The 13390-nt window shown below is 44.9% G+C and overlaps 1 protein-coding gene across 1 annotated transcript in view; it reads right to left on the bottom strand.

Annotated features, from left to right (window-relative positions):
* Window positions 1-56: 56 nt before the first annotated feature.
* Window positions 57-13390, bottom strand: part of LOC100868606 (tyrosine-protein kinase-like otk) — a 50356-nt gene continuing 37022 nt past the window's right edge. Inside the window, exons 3-9 of the mRNA XM_086912245.1 lie at window positions 7391-7514; window positions 6573-7006; window positions 6174-6470; window positions 5358-5924; window positions 4980-5255; window positions 4663-4848; window positions 57-4572 (exon numbers count right to left, since the gene is read on the bottom strand). Of these exons, the coding sequence (XP_086768371.1) occupies window positions 3512-4572; window positions 4663-4848; window positions 4980-5255; window positions 5358-5924; window positions 6174-6470; window positions 6573-7006; window positions 7391-7514 (2945 nt within the window). The 3' untranslated portion in view covers window positions 57-3511. The remainder of the gene's footprint in view (window positions 4573-4662; window positions 4849-4979; window positions 5256-5357; window positions 5925-6173; window positions 6471-6572; window positions 7007-7390; window positions 7515-13390) is intronic.

Raw genomic sequence — 13390 nt, forward strand, 5'->3', positions numbered from 1 at the left:
AAACTTTTGGCGAACGATGCGATATGAAATAAATCAACGCACACACAGAATTTCCATTTTTTTTTTATCCACCTTTATTTAATCGTAGCATATACTATTTCAAAGATTCGTAAGTACGATGTAGATAAAAAAGTACAAATATTTACAAAATATTGTAAAAAAGAAATCGATTACAAAACGCCTAGGGATATGAAAAACGTCGTGTAAAAATGGATCTTGAGTTCGCTGCTCGCTTAACACTTTTCTCACCGTGTATGACTAGACATTAGACGTAATTAGGTCGCTTCGTTAAAAATTACTGGCGCAGCGTTTGTTCGGCGACGGTGTGTCAACCACGTCAATCCTTCGTCTTATTTCGCGAACCGAAAATCGTTGTTCCGAAATCAATCGGTGAAGCGAAGTCACGAATGTCCTGCAAAAACTGAAACGCGCAACATTTACTTATCTTACTTACGAGTCGAATCGATAATGAGAAAATCCTAGTATTCCATGTATTGTTCAGGTGTGATCAAATTGCGAAAAACGCAGGAGAAACGAGTTCAGAACGAATTTTCTCGAGAGACGACGAGAAAAATCGACGGGTCGACGACCGAGAACCCGGGAAATTCGATCGGCGAATGATATCAGCATCGGTTAGATCCGTGATAACTCGTGACTAACTTTGCCTTGCAACGATTACGAACCGCCAGTCAAGGTTTGCTGCAAGGTATGTTCCTAACGTATTTTTAATGTTTATATTACAAGAATATTTCTTGGCGTATACTGCGAACATTTAGGAAGCATTTGAAAATTCAGGCCGGACGCTTTTGCCAGCGCAATCGCGAACGTTGTCGCTGATCGATCGATTACTTTCTTGTCGATTACTTGCTTATCAAAGAGATCAAAGAGGCTTCGATTATATTAAGAGGGGAGAAAAAGTGATGAGATTCGTAATTTTTTCCGACAAAAATTTTATCCCCTGACACAACGGATTTTAAACTTTAAAGAGCACAGTCAAAATGATTTTTCAAAGTAAAATGCAAATTTTATCTCGAGGATGGAATTTTAGAATTAATTAATTAATTAAAATACAGTGTGATCCCAATTCAAGAATCTATATTGATAAAAAGGAGTGTGCGCGATGAAAATATATAAAAGTATAAAAAAAATCGACGACAACGTTCGAGACGCCCTTGCAAAATTATGAATTTACGTAGGCACGGGGGAAAAGATCCCCTCCCCTTTTCCTACATACAAATATCTTCGATGCGACAAGGGTGCATTAAATTAGGGAATGGTCGTATTCGCTATGATTATGTGAACGTTTAACATTACAGAGATTACTCATTGGCAGTGTTTATCTTACTGTCTCGTACATCTATATGCGTATATGATACATAATATATTGCGTGAACGTATACAGAGCTGAGGATAACTTCGAATACTGATCAATCTTCCCTCGTATACGAGCCAGTATCGACAGATCGATCGAAGAGAACGGTCATTATCAATTACTATCGATGTTTCAATTTCAAGACAGCCAGCTCTGTACGTCGTGTATACACGCGCGATCTTTTGCGCGAATTATTATTATTATTATTATTATTATTATTATTATTATTATTATTATTATTATTATTATTATTATTATAATGATCGTAGTATCGTATCCGAAATAGCACATAATATCTAAGGACACGGATACACCTGAGAATAAAATTCTCGAGAGATACTTTCTTATTAATTGGATATATCTCATCTTGCATTGAGAATGGAGATCGTTCGAGATTAATTTCCACTGTCTAACCATTAACTTTAGCATTTATCGAAAAGGTCGATTCTCAACACGATTTCCTCTCTCGAAAGAAATAACACTCTCGAGATTATTTCTCGAATGCATCCTCGCCCTGACGCAATCGTTATATCGAATATTCTTTCCGAATTGTAAAACCGTGATCTATAATCCCTTTACTAATCCTGTGAAAGAAAAAAGAAAGAAAGAAAAAACTTGTTCGCGCGGCTCGTGATTCTTTCGAATCGTTCGTTCCTTCGTGAATGAGATATCAGAGAAAACAGAGACTAAACGGATAATAAATTGTCCGAGTCGAGAATCAAATCTTCGAACGAAGTCGAAGATTCTTCGATTCGAAAGAATCGAATGAAGAAGAAACGGAACGAAGTGAATTTTGTTGGCACGAAGTGAATTTCGCGATGCGTATTCAAACAGACGACGCAGACTTTTGGATATGTTCTCGAGAAAGGCAGGTAGATTCTTGAATTTCGACGTGACCCGACGTAAAGTCATCTTATATAGCGTTCTTATTTATAATATTGACAAGCACACAAAGATTTTCCAAAGATCGAACAAAAAAAGGAAACAAGAAACAATGAGAACGGTAGCGTTGCGATCCTCTTTTAAATATCTCTCTCTCTCTTTCTCTCCCTCTCTCTCTCACTTTCTCATCTCTCTCTCTCTCTCTCTCTCTCTCTCTCTCTCTCTCTCTCTCTCTATGAAAAATGAAAAACTCGAATCTCGCGATTTGTTACTTAACGAACAAACTTAAGCTTACACGGTATGTACAAGGCCGTTTTGTTTTTTTTTTTTTTTTTATCTTGTTCGAGTCGACATCGAGCAATCGTTCCTGGCTATTTTCCTCCCCCTTTTCTTATCGCGTTGCGCCACACAAGATGACCCGTGGCCAACGGTCCACGATTCCTCCGAAACACCGAGTTCGATATTCGATATACGCGAGCAACGATATTTGCTCACCTAATCATCTTATCCCCTGTTACGCACACGTTATATGTATAATATTTATATATTATGTACGTGTCTCTCTCTCTCGCACAAGACGCCAAGTGTAGACGCTATAAATAATCCTTAAGCCTTAGAACCTTAACGGGAAATACAATAGTTGTGAATTAGACGTGAATTAGGCGGGATATAAAAATCGTCGTCATTCGTTCAACGTTGATATGGTCGTGGTACTTTCTTGCAACGATGATGCATTCACACTCCTCTATGTATATATAGCTTGCGGATTTTCGTGTCGATGGAAAAAAAAAAGGAAAAAAAAAAAAAAACGACACTATATAGTATAGCGTATCTTACGAATATTCGATGTGCTGTGATCGATATATCTATCGTTTACACTGATATTGAATATTAAATATTGCGTTTACAGTCGTATAATATTTGTAGCGGATCGTACGTGATCAATCGTGTTAATTAAATCCGACGTTAACAGTCATTGGAGCGGATCCCTTTCTTTTTTTTTTTTTTCTTTTCTTTTCTTTTCCTTTTCTTTTCTTTTGTGAGAAATAAATTATATTATATCCTTACCGACCTAATGGACGCGAGAGAATACCGCGGACACGAGTAATGGATCGGGCGGAATCGTCGATGGACTGGCGTGTCTGGGGACGATTGTTATTCACCAAACCGTGGTGTGGATAAAGCAACCGCGCGATTATTATCCCTGTCGAGGTAGACCCTCGATTTAGAGCCTCGTGGCGTCGTCGATCATCAAATCTAGAGACAACTGTCGACGACAATTTCACCTATTTTCGAGACGACCTCGTCGAACGTCGGTCTCTCCCTTGGGTCGTTGGCCCAACATTGAGCTTGAAGTTCTTGCAAAGCGGGCGGCGCGGCCTTGTGCGGCTTCCACGCGAGGGTTTGAGCTTTGAGCGCGGTCAACACCGACTCGTCGTTCATCTTGTTGAACGGCAACTCACCCTGATGGAACATCTCCCATACGAGGCAAGAGAACGAGTACACGTCGCTCTTGGTCGAATATTCGTCCTCGTAGACCGCCTCGTAGGGCAGCCATCTCAACGGGATCACTTGGTTTCGGTGCTTGGTGTATTCCTGTTGGTACGGTTCTTTGGTCATGCAGGGCAACGAGATCTTGATGGTCAGGTTGCTGGCGATCAGACAGTTTCGGGCGGCTATGTCCTTGTGGACGAGGCGGGTGTCGGCGAGGTGCTTCAACCCTTTGGCCGCCTGGTTGGACAGGGAGAGGATCTGCGCGACGGAGAGTTGGGGCGCTCGCGGTGGTTTCGACTCGTGCGTGGGGCTCGAGGTGTTGTCCTTGCGCGAGGCGATCAGGAATTGCTTGAGATCGCCCCAATCGGTGTACTCGAGGATCATGTAGTCCGGTTCCTCCTCGCGGCACAGACCGATCAGTTTCACCACGTTCTCGTGGTTCAACTTGTGGAGAAGATCCAGGTGACGTTTGAACTCTTGGAGAGCGATCTCGTCCTTGGTGTTGATCAAACTCTTCACCATCACCAGGCTCTCTTTGTCGCCGTCCGCTTGATACTTGGTCGAGTATACCTCGCCGAACTCGCCCCGGCCAAGCGGTTTCAATTCTTTCAAGTTGCCACGGGACACGGCGATCTTGTCGTAATTCGACTTGGACTTCTTGGACTGGTTGCTGCTCTGGCTCTGAGCCGTGTCCGCCCCGTCGCTCTTATTGTGGGAAGAGTCGCGATTCTCCTTTTTCTTATTCGCCGTCGAGTTCATCTTGCTGGAGCTGGTCTCTTTCAGCTCGGTCTGTTCCTCCTGGACCTCTCCGTTCTCCAGTTTTTCTGCGCGATCATGAATACATCGGATTATTTTCACTTACAACGGCGCGAAGTCTGAAACGGTTTCGTTCAGCGATCGGAGGAGATAGATACCTTCTGCCTGCTCTTGGAGATACTGCTGCTTCCTGCGACGACGTCGGTAACGACAGTACAGCATTAGACCCACTACCAACACCATATAGGCCGCGGCCGCGCTCAAAGTGATCGTGATCGTCTTCGTCATCATAGACCCGTTGTCACCCACTTCCAAATCCATGTCGAATCTGTACGTGTCACCGGCTGTGGAAACAGATCGTCGATATGTGTGTATCCTTTCGATCTCGATACTCTCTTGTCTTGTATTCTCACCCCGAGGGAATCGATGATCCTTTTGGGGAAAAGGATGACGGAGAGCCAGACCGCTTACTTACCTTTCACGTTCAACTGAACTTCTTCCCTCTTCAAACCGCCGCTGTTCCCGGCCGTGCATCCGTACTTTCCCTCGTCGCTCATGTACACCTCCTTTATATACAAACTTCCGTTCCCGAGCACCTCGAATCGAGAATTGTTCAGATTGTTCATTCGAGAGTCCCTGTCCCATTGGATGGTCGGTTTGGGATCACCTTCGGCCGCGCAGTGCAACATCACCGGGTATCCCTCGATCGCCTCAGTCGGATTTTGCGGTTGGATGGTAAACTTTGGCGCAACTGGAACAATCGATCGAGAGATTCAGGCTGAAAGATCGAAAGAAGAGGAATAGAGAGGAAGAGAGAGAGAGAGAGAGAGAGAGAGGGAGAGGAGACACTCACTGACTACGTCGATACTGATGGTGTGGTTGATCGATCCTTGGGCATTGCTGGCTATGCACGTGTACCGACCCTTGTCTTCCTCGAGAACTCCATTGAAATGGAGAGTTCCATTGATATCTTGCACGTGCTTCGGGAATTCTTCGCCTGACCCCTCTTTGATCCACTTCACCGTGGGATTAGTGGCGCCCTGAGACTTGCAAGGCACTTTGGCCGTGGAGCCAAGCTCGAGCCGCTTGTCCACCGGTTGCGGGGAGAACTTGAGCTTCTCCTCGACAGTGAGGCTGGCTCGTTCCGAAAATATCGACGGGAAGCCTTTCGTGGTTATCTCGCACGTGTAACCGCCCTTGTCGGACAGGTCGGCGCTCTTCAAGTGCAGGGTCACGTTGCCGTGGTGATCGGTTACTCGGTGCCTCGTCGGCCCGCCGCTCTCTTTCAGAGGCTCCCCGTCCTTCAGCCAACGAACGTGGGTCACAGGCGCGTCCATGCCGGAATAGGAGCACGTCATCGTCACGGAGTCACCCTCCATCACGCTTAGACTCTCGGGCGAGCTTATCAACGTCGGTGGAGCTGGACAAGAAAAGAACGATTTTGTAACTCGAGTTTTATGTGTTTTTCATACGAATATATTCTACATGAATCGCTGAACGGTGCCCGAGAAAGATCAACGGCCGCGTTTACGCTTCGCACAATTCGAGTTGCTTTGAAGGAAATGCTACAAATATCCCAGAGAAAGATATACATCTGTGTATCTGCATCTTATGCAAAGCGAAAGGGTTAACATTACAACGGGGTTAACGACGACATCATATCTCTTACTCGAGATGACCACTTGGGCGGAAATATCGGTCTCCCCGGCCATATTCTCGGCGACGCAAGTGTAATTGCCGTCATCCTCGCCTATCCTCGCCTTCGCGACGATGAGCGTGTTATCCTGAACGCGAACAGGGCCGGAGTCGCTTATAATGTGCCCCTTGGGATCCCTCCAATAGACCCTCGGAGACGGGAGGCCGGATGGTTCCAAACAGCTGACTTGCAACTCCTGCTCCTCGCCAACCACGGCCACTTGGTTCGACAACAGGGGTTCGAACGAGGCCGCGGAAAGGTTCATCAAATCTGGGAACGCAACAACAACAACAACAACGACGACGGTGTCTTCGACCACCACTACTTACGCTTGCTTCGTCGCGAAATATTCGATTCGATTATCAAGCTTACAAGCTATTTGAAGATCGACCGTGTAGCTGATGGTAGTCTCTCCCCGATCACCGTGGCAGGAATAGAAGCCTTGGTCCCTGTGCTCGGCCGATCGTATGACCAACGTGCCATTCTCGAACACGGTCCTCTCGTCGTCTGTCTCGAGCGGGCCCATGTCCTTGAAGAACCACTGCACCGAGTCGGCATCCTCGAACACGCAGTGGAGGACAGCCGGCTCGCCCCTCTTCGCGATCAGGTCCCTTGGAACGACCTTGACCGAGGCGGTCTCGTTGCTCGAGACGATCAGGGGGAAGCTTTCCATTTTCGGGGAGGAGCCGGCGTCGTTCTTCGCCAGACAGTTGTACATCCCGCTGTCCTCGGCCACGGCTCGATGCACGTGCAGCTTCTTCTTCTTGATCTCGATCCGATCGCTCCTCACCACCGGCTCGCGATTTCTGCGAAATGCCACGAATACGAATTCATCCACGAGCGTAGGAAGAGGCAAGGTTTCGAGCGGACGGATGAGTTTTTTTTTCATCGATAGAGGAAAGGTTGGGAGGACATCTCGTCGAGATGTCGACGCGAGAAGGGTTGTAAACTCGCAAGGGCGAGGTGAAAAGCGCAGGGGCGTGGAGAGTGGAGAGAGAGAGAGAGAGAGAGGGGGGGGGTGAAAGGGAAATGTCGCTTGATAATAATTCAAGGGTAGTTGCGTAAACGACGGGTGTCAGTTACGAGACGCGAGATTGAAGTTCAGCGGAGAGGAGGAGTCAGTTGGCGGAGGATTATCAAGCTGTTATTCCGCGGCACGGTTAAACAAACGTGCAAGTTATGTAACGAACCTGAACCACTCGTACTTGATGTCCCCGGAGCCGTCGACGTGACATCGAAGTTCAATCTCGCCTCCCACACGGATCGCGGAGGGTAGCTTGGGCTGCTGGAGTTGCACGCTCGCCTCGCTGATCCCTGAAACAGAAATTGTGCGCGAATCGATCACGGTGCTTGCGAATAATTTAACCGTTTCCCTCCGCCCCTCCGCGTTTTCTTCCTCGGTTACGCATGCAAATTTCATTCGATATCGGTAAATACTTTTAGGGGGCGGCGGCGGCGGCGGCAGCGGCGGCGGATTCCTACGACGCGGTTTATATCGACTCCTCCTCCTCCTCCTCCTCTCTCTTCTCCTCTCTCCCTCCGCAAGGAGGAGAGCGGGAAAGAAGGGGCTCGCGGCGAAAGCTGAGCGGTGGTAAACAGCGATGGACCAGAAGCTTGGTGAAGAGCCGGCGGCATCCAGTTCGGGAAGAATCATTTTCAAGAGCAAGGTCGTTTGCTGTGCACAAAAAGCGGGGGACGAGAAGCAAAGGGGAGGGAGGGAAAGGGTATCGAGTAAAAGTGCGCCCTTTCCTCGGGAAAAAAAAAAAAAAAAAAAGAAGGAAAAAAGAAAACGTCGAAAGGCGGCCTCCTCTTCTCTCATGGTGGTTCATGAATCCTTAAAACGCGAGTGAAGTTATTTGCCGACGTCTTTCAACAAAGTCTGGGTAAATTAAGAAAAAAAGAGGAGGACGGCTCGAAGCGTTTGTTCCGCGCAAACCAGAGGACATCGCCGAAAGTCGATGTTGGGGAGGAGGAGGGACTCTTTTCTTCTTCTTCTCCTTCTTCTTCTTTTTCTTATCCGTCCCCTTTCCTTTTTTCTTCGAGGACCGAGTCCTTCTTGTCTTGTCCTCGTCCTCGTCGTCTGGAGGACGAGTCCTGTCGCGGATACGGGACGGATCGAAGGAAGGTACGGGGCAAAAAAGAGGGTGGAGAGTGGGAAACAAGGAGGATCCGAGGAGGAAGGAACTGGAAGAAGGAGACGCGGATGGATTCGATCGGACTCGTTTTATTCGATTCGATTAAAATCCGAGGAGGAGGGGGAGAGGTTTGTGCGCATCGACTTGGAATGGTAGGTTACAACGCTCGCTCTTGAATCCGTTTCGAGCAAAAAGGAAGGAGGAATCGAGCTGACATTCCCAGAGAGCTGACTTCCACCCTCCCTCTGGCTCTCCCTCCTCCTGCTCCTCCTTCCTCTCCTTCCAGCCTGGTCCAGCACGGTTGGGAATTGCTTTCCCTCCCATTGTCCTACGACTGCTCTTTCCTCGTTCTGGAATTCCGCCCGCCGGTTCCGCCGGTAATCGCGCTTTCCACCGCGCCTTCTTTGCCGATACCCTTTTTTCTTCTCCAGGCCAGGCGAAGGGAATGGAACAGGCCCGTTCTCGTATTCTCGGCCACGTTCTCGTATTCTCGGCCACGACTCGTGGTTTCCATCGAACGTAGGAGGAGTTTGGTGGGTTATTCCGCGCGATTTATGCGACGCACGCCGACGTACGTGAACGCAGGGACCCAGTCTCGAGAACCCATTTTCGAGAAATTGGGGTCCCTACAACGTGAATATAATCGTACATATTCATTAAATTACGCTTCTCGTGCTATTTTAATTTTCTTCTATTGGCAAGAGTATATATCGTGCGATCACAGCATGAATCACGCGAAAAATATTTGCCTAATAAAGCCTTTATTTTCCCCATATATTACACGATACGACATTTAAAAGAAAAGAAAAGAAAATTTTTATTTCTATAAAAATATACAAGTAACTAACTATACGCTAACTAATGCGTATACAAATATTTTTTCTGTAATCAATGATAAAACAAAAATAAAATTTCCAATTAATAATAGATTAGCAACTTTTAATTCCTGTAACCATCCTTCAAGTAAACATCCTTTGCCCTGTAAAGGATACGGATTTATAAGGTGGAAACCGCAGACGAGTTAAGGAAGGGAGGGGGCCAATGACGAGTTGATCCCAGCAAGGAAACTCGAGACAGATATCTGGAGGTTAACTTACGAACAGTTTACCGGAGACCGTCAGAACGATAAGGCTTCCTCCGTTAATTTGAACTCGTTATCCTTCGCGATCGATCGGTGTTGCGGCCGGATACCTGACTAATTTCTAGCTTCCGTTCTCCGATCGGATTTTTTCCACCTCTTCCCGAGCGAATCAAACGGCCATCGATCCAATCATATAAAATCCGATGGTCACGCGATGTTCGCCCGTGTTTTCAAGCGTTTCGAAGGCAATCCGTTTAATTGCTTCGTGCCTCGACATCCGCCTCCCTCCCCAATCCGTGCTTCATTCCATTACGGATCGTGGATGATTCCAAATCTGTCACCATCGATCCGATTTTTTTTGCATTACAAAATTATCCTCCGATCCGGGAAATGGCCGAGGAGCGCCGATGGAAAAAGTCATTAATCGGATCCGATCCGATTGATTTTTCGCGTTTCGCCGAATTCCTCTCCTCTTTCGAAACCTCGACTCGTCGAAGAGAGATTATGACACGATAGTCGATAGTCGAGTTGCCGAAAAAAAAAGGAAAAAAAAAAAGGAAGAAGAAGAGAAAAAGTGGCGGGGAATGAGAATTTGCCTCGCATGGATGGTTGGTTAGCCGTGAAATGGAAAATCCGACTACTCTCGTCGCATCCCCGAGGTGGTATTATTAACAGCCGACTGGGCCCGCGTAGCCTGTCCAATCTTTTTCACTTTTTGTACCCGCGACGATCCAGTCTTCTCCTCCTCCTCAGGGTTCGTCCTTTTTTTTTTTTTTTTTTTTTTAATCGAGAGAGCTGTTAGCTTTTCCAGGAAAATAATTTCTCGCGGAAATGACTCGAGACGCCTACCAGGTAGACGCCGGTGGATGATTACTTTGCGAATTAATCCTTTCCGCCAATGCGCGCGTACGTATATCTCCTTTCAATCCTCCTTCGATACGAGCGTTTCTTCTTTTTCCTCTCTCTCTCTCTCTCTTTGTTTCTCACTTTTTAGTTTTATATTTTAGGGAAAGTGAACGAGGCGCGAGGCGAGGTTCGATTCGAACGGTTCGAAGGGGTGAAATGTGAAAAGTGAAGGGGTGGGAGAGAATGCACAGAGGTCGGGAGGAGAGCAAGCCCATCTCTCCCCGCAGGTCCGCGATGCTCGGCTCGTAATTCCTCACCCCTTTTCTCTCCCGTTTCAGGGCCTTGGGTGCGCGCGAGCGGATTAAAGGGCCGCGTTAAAATGCCCGCGCGGCGCTCTTCTCCCGCATTGAGTCCATTAAGGAGCATTAAATCTCGAGGAGTTATCCTCCTCGAGGAGGAGGAGGAGAAGAAGGAATATTTTCGAGGGCTCGTCGTAGGCGCACAATAAAAGCGACAATGAAGAGTGACAAAGGAAGAAGAGAGAAAAAAAGGAAAGGAAAAATCGGGGAAGGGATGACCGTGACGGGGAGGAAAGATGCGAGTTGGGAGAAGATGGTCGAGAATGAAAAAAAGGACTCGTAATAATAAGGAGGGCTCGTTTGTAATCGCGAAACTCACTTTGCGTCTCTGGAGGTCCCCACCAGATTTTTCTCCTCCACTCGACTCGTTCCTCTCTCTCCCTCCCTCTTTTTTTGGCGCGACGACGTTTCTCTCTTTCTCTTCGGGTTTTCCCCCGGTATCCTGGTCGGCCACGCTACTCGGAAAGCCGTGTTTAAATGCACAAACGAAGCGAGAGATCAAAGGGGCCGCCGCGCGCGCGCGCTAAGTGAGAGCGGGAGAAGAGAAGACGAAGAAAAGGAAAGGCGAAGGGCAGCGGTCGCTGGAAGAGAGAAAGAGAGGGGAAGGAGAGAGGGAGAGAGAGAGAGAGAGAGCAACGTTTATTATTATCATCGTGTACACCGGCAGCGTCCAACCGCCCCACGGCGTTCCCTGTCAGCCTCACCGGCATCTCTCCTCCACGCAGTCGGGATTAACTTTGGTGTAAACATCGTGGAAGACGCGCGTGCGTCGCGAGAATTCCCTTCTGTAGGTATAGTAACAACTACATGCTCGAAGAAGCCGACCTGTGCAGAAGGCAACCTTGGCTCCAAGCATCTGAATGATGCTCGACCGCACGCGACTTCCTTTCTCACAAGGATTCTCACTCGTTTCTCACGACAACGTGGATTTTCACGTGCCACGGGAGATAAGAAGGTTGTCGAGCAGAAGGTTCCTCGAATCGAGTGCATTTTGTTGGATTCGATTTCTGGGAAGGAATGGATGGAAGGAAAGAGAATGTATACATGTATACGTATATAGGTGTTCGCAAAATAATAAAATTTTAAATATTATTGTATGCTCTGTTATATATAGCTCGATTATTGTTATATATAGTCGTTTATTAATTTATTAATTGAACTAGAGAAAAATGTCAATGTGTATATAAATCCTTTGCGATCTTACGTTCAATAATGTGATTACGTATACAAAGATAACTTTTCGACAACTTTTTGTGTATTATTTCAATTAAACTCTAAACTTTGTCCTTGTGTATATTCGTGCTAAGTTTATCCATTCTCTCGACATTAATCGAAGCGTGTGTACATGTATGTTATGAGGAAAATAATTAAAAAATTTGAAGGAGGCCAATATTCGAAGAATAAAACGAGGGGCTTTAACGAGCCCCGCCTGTGTCGGATGTAACGCGATATTTCTTTTTCCGAGGGGAGATCGGGAACGGATCGAGAACACGTCGACAGATGCGTGTAATCTTTCGGGGGAATTGTACGCGTTACGACACGGACCACCCAGACCGGAATACAGTAGTTTCAGTCAGTCTGTGGCCGGGCGTTGCCAAATTATTGGAACCGTGTTGCGGCGCTTACGAGATAAGTCGAAATCATTTTCGTTATAACGATATTACATTGTAGCGAAGAAAGTTTAGTTTTTCTTTTCCGATAAAAGATTGCTTAGCATAACAGCGAGAAACGTTCAATCAATCCTTTTATCGTTTTAGGAAGGAAATAAATAACAAAAGAGTAATAATAAAGGAAGAATTTATTTATTTGTCCAAAAAAACGAATTCAAATTCTATTTTTAAATAACCACATTATAATCGTATATAAAGCTTGTATAAGTATTATATATGTTTTTCTATTTTTTTTAATTTTGGATATATTTCATATAATGTTATACTTTTGATTTATTTGATAAGTATGTAAAAATAAGAAAATATATATTTAAAAAATTAAAATAAAGTATATAAGTTCTTGATAATACGGAATCAAATTAACATTGAATTCGAAAAAATTTTCGCGTGTCGACTCTTTGACTATTATATTATCTTAATAAAAAAATTGTAAAATATAGTCGAAAATTTCTGTCGATGGCACAAAATTTTGAGTTACGAAAATCCTCGAAAAATTTCATGTGCCACCTATTTTATGATTATATTCTCCTGTTACAAAGAAATGTTACGAGAAATTGCATAATCTAAAATAAATTAAAAATTAAGCCTAAAATATCAATTTTTCATTAGGAGAATATGTTACATAAAGAGGTGGCACAAGAAACATTTTCAGGAATTCTAAGACTTAAAGTTTTCGGATAGCCAGCCAAGATTTTCAATCAATTTTACAATTTTCTATTAAGAGAATATAATTCTCGATTTTAACATTTATTTTTATAGTTTTGACCGATATATTTTTATATTTATTATATATTTAGATATTTTTTTCAGATTTATCTTCATTTGCTGCCATCAACATTTCTTCACAAAATATTATTATAATTTCATCTGTTATAAAAAAATATACGTGATTAACTGAGGAATATCTTCTTCATACTCTCATACTATATATAAAAAACTAATCAAGAAATGTTGGATTCCACAAAAAGAAAACAATATGCAAAGGGTAAGTAAAACACTATATTCATTACACTAATTTAGATTTAAGTAAAATGTTGAAGAAAAAAAAAAAAAAAAAAGAATTATTATAGGTCCTGAAAATGCAAGTTTCAATGGTTAA

The sequence above is a fragment of the Apis florea genome, unplaced genomic scaffold (assembly GCF_048593485.1).
Source record: "Apis florea isolate Af1SG1 unplaced genomic scaffold, ASM4859348v1 contig_3370_pilon, whole genome shotgun sequence".
In the NCBI taxonomy this organism is placed as follows: domain Eukaryota; kingdom Metazoa; phylum Arthropoda; class Insecta; order Hymenoptera; family Apidae; genus Apis; species Apis florea.